General features: G+C 35.1%; 1 protein-coding gene across 1 annotated transcript; it reads right to left on the reverse strand.

The window, feature by feature from the left end:
* Window positions 1-2525: 2525 nt before the first annotated feature.
* LOC111895209 (flotillin-like protein 4) lies at window positions 2526-4163 on the reverse strand. The gene is made up of 3 exons (XM_023891311.2): window positions 3606-4163; window positions 3147-3515; window positions 2526-3047 (listed from the first exon to the last, which is right to left on the reverse strand). Exons 1-3 carry the CDS (start codon window positions 4161-4163, stop codon window positions 2526-2528), a joined length of 1449 nt encoding a protein of 482 aa, XP_023747079.1.
* Between the last annotated feature and the right edge of the window lie 14079 nt (window positions 4164-18242).

The following is an 18242-nucleotide window of genomic DNA, read 5'->3' on the forward strand; positions in this document are numbered from 1 at the left end:
ATATACAGATAATAAAATATACCATGGATTCCACTTCAGCTAAAGAACGACGAAAATTAAAGAAATTATATTTGGATAATAGACAATCTAAAAAATTAGTAGAGTTACAAATAAAATTCTAACAAGAAGTTTTTAGAAATTTGTAAGTTGTTTGTAAAATATTAGTTCTCATAACATGTTTTATTATTATTGTTAATAAAACTTTGTTAATTTTTTTTTTTATAATTCCTTATTTTTTTATAATATATCTTTATTTTAAAAACTAAATTTTCTTAAATTTCTTACGATCAAAGTTATGTTATTTTTTTTGTTTGTAATTTTTTTTGTCTATACAATAATTATAAAAATAAAAACCGTAGTTTCCACGGGTTATAAACTAGTTTTGTGATAAAATCTTAGTGGTCTACTTATCCAAACATCAGGAAATGAAGCACATTGAAATGAATATACACTTTTTCGAGAAAAGCTCACGATTGGTCGTATCCAAGTGTTTTACATACCCACAACTTACCAGACGCCAATATCTTCACCATTCAACAAGAGGTTTCATCGACATATTTTTCTCGACTACTTTTAGAAAGAATTTGAGCATTCGACCTCTTCTTATTCAAAGTGCAAGGTCTATAAAAACTGCAACGAACATTAAACTATAAATATATCAAATTATTATATAAATAATAATATCCGATACATCCTTCCTTTAATATTTCTGTTTTACCTAGAGGTGGCAATCATGTCATGTCGTGTCGGGTTCGTGTCGTGTCGAAACACTAAACGGGTTGAAAGTGCTTGACCCTAACCCAACCCGTTTAATTAACGTGTCGTGTCGTGTCAACCCGTTTATTTTCGTGTCGAGTTCGTGTCGGGTTTCGGGTTAGGGCTATACCTTGAAATATGTCGTGTCATGTGAGGTGAAAAGATTGAGCATGTTGAAAGAGTAGGAGTTTGGTAGGCGTAAATGAAAAACTAATTGTTTTGAGACAGAATAGATGAAGTCATAGCAAGTTTAGATGACAAAATTAAAAGAGTGGGGAGTTGGGGAGGCGGATGACAATGTCATGAGGATGTGAGAGTGGTGAAAGAGACTTGGTAGTTTGGGAGAGAATGAAAAAACTGAAATGAAATCTTGATCTAGAAGGTTAAGTCATTTCAACATTACAAAACAATTCAGTTCGTAGGTTTTCTTTTACTTATGTTTTTGGTTTTGTATCTTTCTAGTTTATTTAAATAATTCAAAAAACTTGCATATAAATAAACGGGTCATTTTCGAGTCATATTCGAGTTGAAATTCTCAACTCTAACCTTACCCATTTAATTTTCGTGTCGTGTCGTGTCAACCCGTTTATTTAAACGGGTTGAAATATCTTACCCAAACTCGTTTATTTCGTGTCGGGTTCGTGTCGGGTTTCGTGTGGTGTCCATTTTTGCCACCTCTAGTTTTACCATATACTTAAAGTTAAAAATTGAAAATGACAACTAGATCGAAGTATTAATGTTTTGATATTTTTCACTTTCTACCATCATTTAACACTTATATTTCTGTTTTGCTCATATTTTTTTATAATTTGGAGATCTTTTTTGAAATTTGGAGATAAGTAAACAATCTTTAACTTAGAATACAAAATATTTAAAAAAAATAGCCGTACAAAATTATGTTTTATATAATTATAATACAATTATCTAAATATGATTAAAAAATATTATGTATAAATCACTATCCTTCTATAAATTATTTATTTTGAATTATATATTTTGGATATAACTCCCAACTAAAGTTAAACAAATCCTAAGGATATATCTTTTCAAACATTTGATACTTCTTAAATCAGCTTGTTAAAAATTGTTTATTTATAACCTTAAAAATAACATTTAATTTATTTATAACTTTTATAAATGAGCTTATCGATACAGAAGTCAAATTTTACGTCCGACTTTTTGGTACATAATTTATTTCTTTATAACATAAGAAATAACATTTAATTTATCAAAGGGTTTTTTTTTTTTTTTTTTTTTTTTTTTTTATGATTTAATCATTAAGATTTTAATTTTAAAGTACCAATATTTTCCGATTCATTTTGTAATTTATTATCGAACAAACTTTGCAATTTTTTTATAAATAAAACAAACTCTTAAACGTCTTAAAGTAAAACAATTCTAATATTTAGAAAGAATGTGGCGATTTTTGTGGAATTTGATTAGATTATGTGACGATAACGTTATTTGAAATTCTAAAAGTTAAAATATACTGTATACAATTTTAAACCAGATTTGTATATACTCATTAGTTATCAATATCATATGTACCAATTATTTGGAAGAAATCTAAAAAAAATATATAACAGTTATTCTAGATAGTCTAAATCTTATGAGATTTATTTAGTTACCAAACTCTGAAGAAAGTATATATCATATTCAACAATAATAAGCACTACCAAATATAAACGACAAACTTTAAACTAATTACAAAATATAAATGTCTAACTTTAAACAGTAAATTAATAAATATATTCAAATATTTAAACTAATTACGTCCACTGTGGTTGCGGTGGTTTAGATTCCGCGATCTTCCCCATCCAAGCTGGTGGCAACATCCCCGTTTGCTCATGAACTGTGTTAAACAACGGCGGCAACATTTTGTAAACGCCGGCGACCTCCTTCATCGCACCACCATCACCACCCTCTCCACCACCATTTGCGCCGGTCCAGATACTAATCTTCGGCTGCAAACCCTTAACAGCCTCGGCGTTAATCTTGGCGATCTCTTGATACATTCCACCATTAATCATCAAGTAATCCCTTAAAGCTCCATAGTTGCCTCCCATGGCATCCAAAAGTGTGCGTATGTAAGTACCTTGAGCTTGAGCAAGAGCAACAAGTCCTTCCGCCTCCTTCTGCTTTGCATATAATTCACCGTCGGCGACTTGTTGGCGGGAGTAAAGTGCCGCCTCCGCCATCGCCTTCTGAGCCGCCGCTTGTTTCTCCTTCTCGTAGAGAACTGCTTCTGCGGCCTTTTGCTTTCTGTAAAGCTCCCAATTCGCTTCTTGTACCTTTGTTTAATTACATCGATTATTCAAATAGAAGTTTAAATTCATGCTTTATAGAGGATTGATTGAAAAATTGAGTTACGTTTGATATAAATTATTTACCTTGGTTTCATACTCAACGCTAGCTTTACTCAAGAACTCAGCCTTGAGTTTCTCCGTCTGAGTCAACGCGTTCATGATCTCAACCTCCTTCTGCAGCTCAGCCGCCCGCAGCGCCACCGCCTTGTTCGCCTCCACCTCGGCCACCTGTGAATCCTTGGCCCACTTTGCCTTCTTCATTGCCAACTCTGCATTTGCTTCAGCCACTTCAGCCTCCCTCTGGTTCTCAAACACCTTCACCTCCGTCTTAACCTTTATTTCCTCCTTCTTCCCCACTCCTTGTCTCTGTGTTGCTATGATCTTCGTCTCTGCGTCTATCTTCGCTGCATTCTGAATCGTCTGGCCTTCGCGAAGCTTGGATCCAATTTCACCCTGAATCAAATCATCAACCAATTAATCAATCGTTAATCATAAACTCAATATCTACATCTACATGAAAAATATAAGATTAATTCAAATCACCTTCATCTTGGCTTCAGAAACATCGATCTTGGTTTGATTCGCAGCCTCCTGTTGGATCTTTTGGCCTAAATACGAGAAATATTCATGTCCAGGTTCGTCGACCAGTTGTTTGACATTGGCATTGTAGATCAACAATCCGAACTGATTTAGTTCCAGCTGAACCTTATCGAACACCTCCTTCTTAAAATCCTTGGTGCCCTTGAAAATCTCTTCCATGGTCATGGAAGCAGCAAGGACACGAGTCTCCCCCTCGATAATCCCCATGACGAGATCCTTCACATGGTTTGATAGCTTATCGTGAGGAGAGATAAGTTTGGCGTATTTGTGGAGACTATCGTCATCGTCGATCCGGGGACCAATGGTGAACACGGCGGGGAGTTTGAAGGGAAGTTTCTCGGCGCTCATCGCGTGGAGATCGAAAGTGTAGTTGACCGGAGAGATGTCGAATTTGGAGCAGGACTGGCCGGGAAGTACCCATGCTTTCTTTGAGATTTTGATGTCGTCGATCCCGAAACCGGTGATCACCAGATACTCTGATGCATTTGCTACCCGATACATGGTCGGAGATCCTGAAAGGTTGCCGGAGTAGCAGGGTATTGTATTTTAGTTTTTAGGTTAGTTGCATCTTGCATGATATATATAGATAGACGTAGGACTCCTAATGAATATAAAATTCCTGGTGATTTCCGATTGTTATTATCTTTAGTTTAAGAAGATTATTCCCCGATTTTATAGTATATGAAATCATCAATAGAATTTAGTTTCGATAATAACAAAATATTTAATATTATTGTTGAGATTCTAATTTTTTTCCTAGAAAAATAAAATCTCTATATTATGTTATTTTGTCATAAACAATACTCTTATACTCGCATTATTAATATAATTAATAGATAAATGATTTTTTTTTTTAAATAAATGATTTGGTGAAGACGTTAAGTGGGTGGTTTCGAGATTAGTTATGAGCAAAGGAAGGAAATTTAGATATTAATTATGTGGATGATGATTTATGAGTATGGGTAGAATTCTTGGCTAGAAATACATGTATTAAATTCAAACAAAATATATTGATGAAATGGTTTTTTCAAGAATTGAAACCATTATCAAAGGACTTTAGAATTGATGAACGAAATGGTGTGGGTGGAGATTGGTGGTGACTCACATCTTTGGCTTGGACATTAAGAACATATAAGAAGGTTGCCAGTGAATTGTGAGATGTCATGGTCATTGATGAAGATGAAGACGAAAAAAAGTAAATAAAACAATCTATCATGTATTAAAGCATTTAATATGCTTTTGCTCTCTGAAAAGAGTATATGTGAAATTTAGGGATATGAACTATGAATCTGATGCCTGCGTTAGAGGGATATTAGGTTGGGTGCCAACCATTGAAAAGGAAGAAATAGAAAATCCAAAAGATGATGGGAAGGAGGTGGATCTTGATTATGAGGTTCAACTAGATGAATGTAAAATTGGTGAATATGTGGAGGAGGGTCGTGAATATAAGGTTACGGCCGAAGTTAAGGAATAAGAGAGAGCCAAAGAGTTTGGTACATTTAACCAAGCTAAAAGTGAGAAGGTGGATGGAAAAGTTGAAGAAATTTCACATGATGAAGAGGAAGTCGGAAGGGAAAAAACATGAGATGGGGTGAGTATAATTCCATAGTCATTGGAAGAAAGCTTCAGGGTTAGGTATGGTTCAAAGTGATGAGGTTAAGAGCAATAATGTTGGTTCTATAAATCTTAAAGTCACAAATGTTACTTCTATAATACCTTATGAAAGCCACAATGTTTCTACTACAACTCCTTCTCATTCAAGTAATAATGGAAAGGGTAATGTCCATGTTCAATCGACTTTTTTTTCAACCACATCATCACTTCATGCAAAAGAAAAGAGATGGGCCTTACCTTAAAGCCCAACCATCTTTCTAGTCCAAAACATTTGGCATTCCGATGGCCCATTAGCCCATAATCATCCAAAGCCCAATGATGGCCCACTTATGGCCCAATTTGGAAAATTGGGCCCAAACCTCTCCAATGGGCCTTATCCTAAAGACCAATAATTTCCTAGGTCCAAAAACTTGTTTTTAGATGGTCCACGAATGCCCACAACAACTAAGTTCGAGAAATGGCCCAACCTGTAACATCCCCAAAATTCAAGGCCAAAAATTTTATTTTTAAATAAATTATTACATAAACCATCAGTATAAAAGCATTAATAATAATGTCTCGTGTCAAACCAAAGTTTCAGTAATCAAAACATATTATCATAAAACCATATCAGAGTGTAATCCCAAAGATCTCATGTGCGGAAAACATAGTGTGATGCGCTGCGATCGAGCCGGCTCCTTTCCTTGAAAACAAAGTACCTGTAACCAAAACTGAAAACCGTAAGCACGAAGCTTAGTGAGTTCCCCAGATACCACATACGATACAAATCAACTGATCCATACATGCCATACATAGCCAAGAGCCATACATAACCAACATATCCATAATCAAGTAAGGTGCTAAGTGCCAAACATAGTCTTGCTAAGGTGCTATGTGCCAAACATAGTCTTGATAAGGTGTTATGTGCCAAACATAGTCTTGTGATTATGCCACAGGCCGCATGTGGTCTTCCTAGTCAAGCCTAGGGCCACTCCCTGGGTCTTACAGTCAAGTGCCAAGGGCCACCCCTGGTCTTTCATGCAAGTATCACAAAGACAACTATACACACTAATCTACTAGGCTACTCCGCATATAGTGTGCCAGGAGCCACCTCCTGGTCTTTCATACACAATAGCATACAGTGCGCCAGGAGCCACCTCCTGGTCTTTCATAAATATTGCCTAGGTCTAACCCACGGGTCTTCCTATCATACATAATAACATACTGTGTGCCAGGAGCCGCCTCCTGGTCTTTCATACATATTGCCTAGGGCTAACTCCCGGGTCTTCCTATCATGCATAACATACTTTGTGCCAGGAGCCGCCTCCTGGTCTTTCATGCGTAATGCCTATGGCTAACCCCCCGGGTCTTCCTGTCATACATAGACTAAGTGGGCCGGCATTGTGGCCGTATACCCATACAAACAGTGAGGAGACTCACCTCGCATTGCTGAACTTTGCTGATAATCCTCTAGCTGCTATCCAACAACTTTCTGAACCGCCGCTCCACTAGCTCCCCGAGCTCTTAATATCAATATAACACTTAGTTCCAAACTGAACTCTAGAAGTCAAACTAAGTCAACTCTGGTTAAAGTCAAAGTCCTGGTCAAAGTCAACCTTCCAGTTGACTCGGCTCACCGAGTCAACCCGTAGACTCGCCGAGTCCTTAAACTCAGAAGCTCTCAAAATACGACCCAACTCATCGAGTCACCCCAGGACTCGTCGAGTTCAACGATCTCTGAGTCCCGTCCTGTCCAACTCACTGAGTCACCACTCAACTCACTGATCTGCGTCTTAACCAGAAGAGGTTGGGGGTTCTACGACCTGACTCGTCGAGTCCAAGAACAGACTCGCCGAGTCCAAGGAAATCTTCAACAGACTCGCCAAGTTGTGCTTCCAACTCGCCGCGTCCATGCACATGTTCATACAACTCGCCGAGTACACCCATGTGACTTGTTGAGTCTATTCAGCTCTTAATCCATACAGTGTCTTTTCGAGCCATGCAGGGGCTCCAACCCATAGATCCACTCTTTTAAAGTCTAACCCCCACGTAAAGTTGCAAACTTTACGTGAAACCAAAGAGCTAAAGGCCCAAAACACTTTAGGGCTAGGGTTTAAGACAAAGGGTCTTCACCAATAACTCAATGGTTGTTGCTTTAAGACATTCTGGACCATCACAACCCTAGATCTGAAGTAGCAACCTCAGATTTAATCCCCAAACCCGAAATAAACCTCAATCTTGCCAAAATAGCCCCAAATCTCATTTAAGAATAGATCTAGATGAAAAAGGGGTGAAGGTAACTGCTTATTACCTCCAAGATGACCTCCTACTGAAGAAAAATCCAAATCTCTATAAACCCCCTTGATCCAAGCTTCTTGATCTTCAAGATCTCTTCACAAAAACCACTTATCTAAGCTCCAAATTGCTTCCAAGGACTCTCACTCACGATTTAGGGTTTCTGGATCTCAAAAGGGTAGCAAAGAGGCTGGGGAAGGGATATAATGTTCTTTAAATAGGGCACAACCCCCGGGATTAGGGTTTTTCTCGTCCAGACCAGACTCGCCGAGTCAGTCACTTACTCTATGCCCCGGATCCCGCTCCGACTCGTCGAGTTCCTCCCTAGACTCGACGAGTTGACTCTTGACTTAGATCCTTTCCTTTCTTTTCTTGGTCATCTGATTCTGGGTGTTACATAACCTGAGGCCCATAATTACGAAGTCCAATATGACTGAGTACACAGGGCGTACTCAGTTGTACGTTGCACATACATGTTTAATGGCTTATATATTGCGCGTATAGGCTTTTACGCCCAGTGTACTCCCTTCTTAATCCCACTTTTTCCATTAAGCACTTAATGCTTAGCCCTAAGTTCCAAACCACAAATCTGAGTCCTGAACAACGTCTAGACCCATAAAGTCACTGACTTGGTGAATTTGCATGCCCCAAATGGATCCAACCTCAAAATATAACACTCTACTATCATGAAAATGGTCCTAACTCTTTCATGGATGGATTTAGACCCCAACTATGGCAACTTTATTACTCAAGGACCAAAATAATACCAAGAGTGGCAACTCTAAGCTTCAGAAACGATATGAACTCATAAGATCTAAACAATGGAACCAAAAAGGTTTACAAACCCAACCAAAAGAGATCTAAGCTAAGAATCAAGTTCAAGACTTTATACCTTAAATGAGTGCCAAATGTTGATTGGATTCTGGATCTATAAGCCTTCACTCCTCTAGTGAAGCTTCATGGATGACCACCTTCCTTCAAAGCACCAAAATCTACCTTACAAAGACCTTCTAGGCTCAAAACACATAATCATGGAATTAGGGTTCGAGTGTAGGCTAAGGAGGACAAGGAGGCTGATAAAATGACGGTTTCAAGTCCATAAGAATGCTTAAATAGTGGATAGCCCCGAAAATTAGGATTTTCAAGATCTAACTGTATGCCCCACATACACTTCTATACATCCAGCGTACACCTTCAGATTCCCAATCAATACCTTCGCATGAGTACGCTAAGCGTACCACTTGGTACGCCCCGCCTACTCGCTTCACTACTTGTACGCTAAGCATACCTTGTTGTACGCTCTGTGTACTTCTCAACCCCTTAACCCTAAATGCTCAGAAGATCATAATTCCTTTGTTAGAAACGCGATTCCGACGATCCTTATATCTATATAAAGGTACCGAGACGCTCAATATTGTTATCCATTCATACTCACTATCAGATATCCTGAACGAACATTCGCTTTTCATAAAAACCCGAGCTGACAAATTACCAAATTGCCCATTTGATTCCGAAACACAAACCAAATACCCAAACTATCCGAAATACCTTAACCACTCCAACTAAGTCCAGAACCCAACTTCTCGAGAGTCTGAAGCCTGTTAATACCTAATCCTTTGATCACCAACTCAAAATGGAAGCAATGTGAACCAAGATGTTACATCAGCTCCTAATCTCACATACTATGATATATCTTCCCCGTCAAAATCTACCGAGAATGCTTCCCGGGCAGCATCTATGATCGATTATGCCAAAATCCCAGAAATTACACTACAACTCATATATTTATAGTCTAGGCATCGCCATGTCGTGGCCATATGTGTGCCACGTTGTGGTGAGCAAGCAGACTGCGTCTCTATCATGTATGGTGACCTTCGTCATGTATCGTTCTCTAGTTGACGCATATCTCAGTGACTCACTTATTGCCACGTCGTGGTAAGCATACCATCACACCTTGGTTATCAAGAGCTGACCATGGACTTTGACTTTTGTTGACTTTCTCAAAATAGCAATGTACTTTTATCTCAACTTCAAACGACCATAACTTTCTCATACTAACTCCGTTTTCGATGATCTTTATATCCACATAATCGTCTCGACAAGATCCACAACTCTCCGTAGTTACATTTTCCTAAATAGCATTTCTCAATTTAAAGCAATTCTATACTTAATTTCACCTACTCGGCTGATATAAATTTACATTTTTGGAAATAATACCTATTATGAAAAATGGGTATTATATTATCATTGGAATTTTACCTTACGATACACTCATAAAAGAAATTGGTAATGGTCACAACACGATGTTTTAGACGTAGCTGAAGTGTGGAAATATCTTGTTTTATATGCGTTTCTGTGGACTCTTCTAGTTGGAAACTAATAGGAGTTGCATGGTTAGTGATTTACGGATAGACGATGCATGGAGGTGGACATGGAGGTGAGATGTGAGATATGATAGGTGGGGCCAAGATGGCATAGTTAATGGAGATGTAGGGCTTACTTACGAATGTTATAAGGTGTTTGGGAGTGCTTTCCAAAATGACTTATTATATTATTGGCTTTTTAAAAAGTCAGGAAGTTAAAAAAAGGGTTGGGTGAACACCAACCTTTTAGTGTAAAAATGATTTTTTCAAAAAGCTAAGAATTCCTGGTTTTTCCAAAAAGTCAATAAGTTAATTGAAAAGCGTTCCCAAACACCCCTTTATTATGTCTGAAGATCAAGACAAATACATGTAGGAGCTTGATAATGTTGGTATATTTTTTGGTATAGTAGTTTGAGGTTTCATTAAGGGTTTTTGTTCAACGAGTTAGGTTTATTTTGGATAAAGGAGTTAGGTTTATTTTTAGTTAAAAGGGTTAAGGGTTGTATCCAGCAATTAGCATATTGAAATTTTTATAGACATAAAACTCTTAGTTCATCCACCTAAGATGTCGATATTATTAAAAAAACATAAACTCGTTTATTAACATGGAATTATGACTAAAAGATATTTCATAAACAATATCTACAAAAACTAAATTAGAAAATAGAGCAAAAACAATACTACAATCAAAGAAAGATAAATCACATAATACAATCATAAAATTACATGATGTAATCTTGTGCTATCTTTCAAAACTATGTAAATCTTGAAGAAAACCTCATTATGAAACTTTAACTTTATCAAGAGAGAAAGAGAGAAAAGAATCATCTAAAGTATGTTGATACATATTAAATAATCGAGGTTAAATCCATTTATTGTCCAGTTAAAGAAAAACCCATGCGTTACACTTACAAGTTTAACAAAAAATGTGGCTCAATCCCTCATTAACACCTTCTTGTCATCTTTAGTCCTTCATGATCAAATCCTCTTCAATATCAATCCTTTCTACACCATTCCACTTCAGGTTTTAGCCTCTTAAGCACTACCTCATTAGCCCTTGATCAAACACCACTCTATAACACATTACAAGTTACACTATAACATGTTATAGACAAAATGTTACAATTAACCAAAACACTTTTTAGAAACAAAAAACATAGAAACGAAGAAGTTATGACTGTTTGAAGTTGGAATGGATTTGGGTGAAAACCCATCTCCACGGAGCGGAGAACTGTTTTTCATGGAGCGGACGCTGGGTTGCCCAAGCCCGTGATATTTTTTAGGGTTTTCAATGTATTTAAAGGAAAAGATGCATGTACTTTGGGAACTTATTGATCTCTATGCTTATAGTTGTGGATTAATTGTTTTTCATGTACTTATCAGATTATGAAGGTGGGACTGTACACACACATCAAAAGTTTTATGATTTGAGATTTTGCATTGTTTTTCCTTATCACTTTGATTTTGAATATGGTTTATGAACAAATGTTTTGACTTGATTATAACTTTATAAAAAGGGGTGTTTATTTTATTTCAAAAATGAAAAATTATTCTAAAAAATGGAACGTTACAAGTTGGTATCAGAGCCCTAGTTTGAGGGATTTGGATGAACAGTCGTGTGATTCTAAACTCAAAATAAGGATCCGAGAATTTTCACAATTCTTTTTAAAATAATAATTTTAAAGGAGAAAGGAAGATGAGATGTGTACAGTTAGCCAAAGCTCAAGTAAATTATTCCCAAAATATCCACACATGTATGATATGATAGTGATGTTATAGTATGAATTGCATGCTAAAAGTTGGAAAATGATCTGCTTAGGGTTGCATGATAGAGTGCTTGCTTAAGAGAGATGCCTTTTTGTGTGTGATATGTTAACTATTAGAGATGCATGACGGTGAGTAAGCTAAGGATCTTCAGGAATTACATGTTACGATTTCCTAATCTTTTGATGCCTTATTTTTTGTTGATTTTTCTGCTTGAAAGTTGATTTCTTTTTGATATTTGAAACCTATATTGATGTTAATTAGCTATTAAGCGAATACGTTAGGTTGCATGCCACAAAGATTAAATAGTTTTAGAATGCTTGATTTCACTTTATTACATAACTCTTGTTTGAGTCCAACCGTTGTATTGCAAGATCTTTCAAGCGAAAGATTTTTTTAATTTTTGTTGCATGTGATTATATTTTTAAGATAGTTAGTTGAAATTGGTAGAAGTTTCTTCCGCAAATGATAGCAGGGTGGGGTGGGAATTCCTAGTGACCTATGAAAAATGTTAGAATGTGCTAGTGTGTGCATTTGCGTAAGAGAGATCCTAGAAGGAGAATATATATATATATATATATATATATATATATATATATATATATATATATATATATATATATATATACACACACACAGAGATTAGTGGTATTTACTTAATTGGGTGCGGGTATATATGATTAGATCGATTGGTAGTGGTCGTGTGTAGTGACTGAGGAACTTTGAGACAACTCTTAGGACATGTACGGATATGTGTGAAAGGTAGTTTGGGCTCATACAACTGAAAGCACATGATCCGTATGAGGATCAAGAAGAGTCGAAAAGGTTTCTAAGGAACTAGTGGATGGTAAATAGTGTGGTATAGCACTAGGGTTAATTGAATTCGTCTCCATCCCTGCCAATATTTTGGTGATGGGCGTTTAGGATGAAGACGAGTCTGGTAAATGTTTGGGCCTTAGTGGTCATGGCAGATAGGGTATTATTAGTACAGACCTTTGTGAGTTAGCTGATTCTAATGTCTCGAAGGCCTTGTTCGATGTAGTGCCAGTTTGAGTAGTGATACTCAAGTAGGAAATGATGGTGATGATCAACTTGAGGATTTCAGCCAGAGGCTTGGTGGTTGGTTGATGTCTTCAGATGTCATTTTCTAAGACCGGGTTATGTTTTTCTAGCATCCCACCTTCGAAGGGAATAGAGAGTAGGCATACAATTTCAGATTTGAGGTGTCAAACCAGCAAGAGATTGGTGAGTGCGTGTAAGGTCAGGAACTGCTGGCGGACAGACAGTTCAGTTGTTATGATGGGTTTGTTAGGACTATTATTGGAGCATCTGTAATTTTGATAGAGCGGGGTTCAACTCTCGAGGTGCCTCGTCAATGAAGTGGTATGTTAATCGTCCTTGTTGAGTTTGAAGTTGTAATGAAGGGGAAAGTTCCTGAGGTCTTCATATGAGATTCAGAGTTTCCTTATGATTGGATGGTTATTATCCAAAGGATCGTCTTAGGTTGGTATGTATCTATTTGAGCCGGTTAGAGGCATTGTTGATTGAGAACGTCAGTCGGTGGTGGTTCGAACCCTAAGTGAGAGAGACCTGGGCATTCTGTTTGGAGGATCATCGATCTGTTTAATTTTATGCTTTCAAGATAATAGGTTAGAGGAATGTGTGGTTCGAGTATGCTAGATTTTGGTTTGGTTTTATTGATATATAAGAACAGGATAGTAGGCTACCATCGAAGTGCTCGTGGTTAGGAATTTTTTGTCGTTGTGCTTCTTAAGGGTCCGTCGGAGTCCTTCATGGCAAGGGGAAATTCAAGGATTGGTCATATCGTGAGTGCGGAGCAAGTTGTCATCAGGTTGATGTCTTCACATCAGAAAGTGTTGGGCAAGGAACTCACTTTTGTCAGTAGTTCCTTTCGAAAGCATCGGGGATCTTGTTAGGGGAAGCGTTTTAGATGCCCATGTTGTATACCGGATATAAAGAACATGATTGGCTCACGGTATGGGTCGATTAGTTATGGTCAAGAATAGGCAATCATTGATATGTTTATCGAGTTTAGAGTTCAGTAAGAGTATTTTTTGCATGGAACTTGTTGAATATGTGTGGGGTCATTGGGTTTAGTTTTTGATCCATTTTCGATCGTTGGTTATTTCATTCATTATCAACATTTGAGGTTATACGAAGGCTTCATGATGTATCAATTGAAAGGTGCAATTGATGTGTCAACCCTTCGTCGGGTTCTATAAGGTGTATATCTTGGTCTTTGTGTATGTATACACTCGACTATTTGGTTAGATAATCGTTGTTACTATTAGACTTGAGTTGGCAATTGTCCTTGGTTATTGGGAGTTCGGATGTCGGATCGACACTGTTCAGTTTTTCAGGTGTGATTGTGGCCTATACAAGGTCCATTTTTGGCATGCCACGTCGGTTGGGTTGGTATTTTGATTGATTCAAACAAGGTGTTGGCAACATTTATGGATAATTTTGGAATTCTTCTCCGAATTCAGTAGTTTTATTGGTCTATTTTTGCATTAGTGGGATCTGTTCAGCTTCATTTAAGGTGTGAGATCTTGTTTTGGTTATTAGGATAATGGTTCTTTTAACGGTTAAGGTTCTTCCTTTTGTTTCATCCACTGGTACTTCACCCTTTGGGTATGGTTATGATGAAGAAAGAACGTAATTAACCTAAAGAGTGTTGTGTTTTCTCATTGGGGAGTGTAAAATGTTTGCAGTTCAATAAATTTTGTCGTAAAGGGTGTATGTGGACTGAGTAAGATATCATGAGAACACTTGGTCCGAATTTATAGCATGATTCTTGTCTAATTTATTGCTTTTGAGTTGGAACACGCATTCAACTAGTTACAGAATGTGCAATCATGTTTTGTCTAATGTTACGTCAGTGGCATCCTGCATTGTGGAAGGGTTGTATTATAGAATTGTATGGCTCGTTTGTGTTTGGTAAGTGGTGAGTGGGATGTTGACTGGGTTCCTGCAAACCGGTGGAATGATGGTTGTTTGCCTATAGGCCCACTAGTTACGAAACAACATTGTTTTCTATTCTAGACTCGCCATTGTCTAACTTCTCAAAGTTAACTACCAAAAATGATGGTTAAAGTTTGAAGCATCTATGAATATAACACAATACACACCACACAACTCTCATACCCAACAAGCTTGTGTTAAATGTTATACTCTCATACTAAAACTAGATTCTAGAGAGAAATCACCATACATCCACACAAGGGATTGCAAATCCTTTATGTAAACCTATATAGCGGAATGTCTCAAAGTCAGGTACCCGAGTTACACAGTCTCAAACCATCCTAGACACATAAATACATTATTGAAACAAGTCCTAAAATCCCAAAATTTATAACCATATAGAAAAACTCATTTCTAAAACAATTCGTAAGTGCAAACAATATAATAATATCCATATATCATATAGATATGTTATCAAAGATAGAATAACAATATAAAATTAACAAAGTAATATAAGGACATGTATTCTTGGGTAAATACTCAACTTAGAAAATTTGAGGTCTTGATAATCTTGGGTAAATACCAACCAATTACCATACCAAAACCTGGTTTGTCTGACCATTTCCCATTTTAATTTTTCATAATTCTACCAAATCATCTCTTTTAGATTGATGTTTATTGATAGGTCGATCAATATTTAACCAAGGGTCATTATAAGAATTCTTCAATTCATCCCTATGAAGAAAACCATCATAACGATATATCTTTTTTCATAACACGTACCCACAACGCTCCATTTTGATCAAAAGATGCCATCTTTATGTGAGCACCAGAGCTCCATTGAATGAGAATAATCTAATAACTCCAAGAATACCTTCTTCTTTTTCTACTTGTGAGTTTTTCACAACTAATCCAATGTAATTTCCTCACCCAGCTCTACACCCTAAAAATGAGCACTAACATTCATCATAAAATTTCAAGACCATGTCAAGAACCCTGAATATATATATATATATATATATATATATATATATATATATATATATATATATATATATATATATATATATATGTAAAACCCTAAGTTGCCCAAGACCGACTTCAAAAGTTTGAATCTCCCACATATATAAAGAGTCTTCACTTTTTAACTAGAGAGTTCATAAATAAACTTCTCCACCATCCCCTTCCAAGAATCAACTCGGTTCATATTATCTTCGACCAGAACTCCAAGATAAATGAAAGGAAAAGACAAATCCTTACACCCAAACTGAATTGAGTAAACCTGACCTTTACACCAATCAACTTACAATAAATTCTTATTGTTTAATTAAATCACTTTAAGTTAAGAAGGTTTTAAATACTCAAGAATCAATCAAAATGATTGATTTTGTCAATCTAACACTACAAAACCATTCTTGTATTTTCACAGTACTTATGAATCTCATATAATTCAAACTATATATATATATATATATATATATATATATATATATATATATATATATATATATATATATATATATATATATATAGAGAGAGAGAGAGAGAGAGAAATGTTCAATTAAGAACACCAAAAAGTTTAAAACGCAAGAACCGTTATAGACCAATCTTTACATAAGATCGAAAAAAAATTACAATTTAGTAAAATACGAATAATTTATGGGTTAGTTTCATATAATCATGAGATGTGTTCTCATTCATTGATTTTTTCCCCAAATATTTGGAATACATAAATTCAAACTTTTAATCATTGAAAATTACTAATTTTTTTTAAAATGATTTTTTTGAAAAAATATTCTTTTCAATTATTTTATCAATCAAATATAACGCAACTTAGTGACTAAAACACATTCGTAATCATATATATATATATATATATATATATATATATATATATATATATATATATATATATATATATATATATTCTTATAAACATAAAAGAATAGAACATAACTTAGTGATTAAAGAAGTTAATATAATTAAAATTATAAATAAACAAAGCACATTTGTATATATAAATAGATTACACATTTATTCATAAATAAATAATAAAATGTTGCATTGTAATAATTAATTGTTTTCTTATAATAATAGAATACAACACAAACAAAAATTTGAATGCAATAATTAACTATTATTTTATAATTATAGATGAATATATCATCGTCCTTTTTCCTTTTTTTGTAGTGTTTAATTGTATATTAGCACTCCAACATGCATTTCAAAAAGATCTTGGTTTTTATTGTAATTTGTCAAATACAAAATAAATATCAATACCATTAACTAAATCAAAAAAATTTGAAAAAACTCAATGACATTAACATGTACAAAAAAAACTTCCAAGCATAAATGAATACACAAACAAAATATTAAATACATCTAAAATCCAATATTTATAATTATATTCATATATATATATATATATATATATATATATATATATATATATATATATATATATATAAACAAACCTAAAAATATATAAATTATATATTTTAGTGGAGGAAAAAATTTTAAACACTTGATATGGCTAGGCCTATGAGCATTTGGTTTTATAAAAGTTAAGTTGATGAGTTAGGCTAAGGGATGTAACATGTAGTGGATATTGCAGTGAGCCTACATGGTTTTTATGATCAAGGGATAATGACTTAGGAGAGTAATAAGGTTTTCAGTTTATCTGTATTAGGTCACTAAGGCTTTTTTTGTGCGTATTAGACCAATATGGTTGGTATTACCGTTTAGAAATAGTCATTTTTATCGGTTAAAACCGGTAAAATTACTATTTCTAAATGGTAATAAAAATCATATTGGTCTAATACGCACAAAAAAATCTTAGTGACCTAATACGGACAAACTGGAAACCTAATTACCCTCCTAAGTCATTAATCTTAATTATTTAGAAAACATGTTTACTAATCAATGTGACTGACTTGTTTGACTGAAAATAGTTGTTTCCATTTAAACTTATCTCACAACCCTTCCAAGACTTCTAAGTCCAAAAACTCATATGATTGATGATCTTTATTACATAAATATGCAACATTTTATCAATAACTTCTTTTTTGTCATTTAAATGTTTACATGAACACATCAATATGTACAAAAACAATCTCACTTTGATACCCCCCATCAATCTCTACATTTGATAACGAATGAAAATGTAAAACCAACAGGGACTTGCAGAGGATGCATATTATCAATTATTTTATAAAAAGCAAAACCACAACATGAACTAAGAAACTGAAGTTGCAAAATGAATAAAAAAATCAGCATATAAACAAAGACATACAAATTATATACAACACATAAACGGAAGTTAATAAAGCATGAAACTTAATGATAGGAAAAATAAAAAAAAAAAAAAAAAACTTAAAGAAGACTTTATAGAAAGAAAGATCACCCTTACTTGCCACAAATGGTTGAAGACATCAACAAGAAGATCAATCTGACCATGGAATCCACATGTTGTCTGATCATGATTTCAGTAGATGAACTACTGAAACGTAAGAATTGCAATTGAACTCTATTAGCATTTGAAAAGGGTATTAGGGTTCCAGAGAAGACGACGAAGGGTTTAAAA

This window comes from Lactuca sativa, chromosome 6 (genome assembly GCF_002870075.4).
Source record: "Lactuca sativa cultivar Salinas chromosome 6, Lsat_Salinas_v11, whole genome shotgun sequence".
Lineage (NCBI taxonomy): Eukaryota > Viridiplantae > Streptophyta > Magnoliopsida > Asterales > Asteraceae > Lactuca > Lactuca sativa.

Bases quoted from the DNA above. Each gene is read 5' to 3' on its own strand.
- LOC111895209 (XM_023891311.2), bottom strand. From the start codon at position 4,163: ATGTATCGGGTAGCAAATGCATCAGAGTATCTGGTGATCACCGGTTTC. The intron at 3,516-3,605 runs GTGATTTGAATT...GATTTGATTCAG, and splicing joins TTTCTGAAGCCAAGATGAAG to GGTGAAATTGGATCCAAGCT. The intron at 3,048-3,146 runs GTAAATAATTTA...AATTAAACAAAG, and splicing joins GCGTTGAGTATGAAACCAAG to GTACAAGAAGCGAATTGGGA.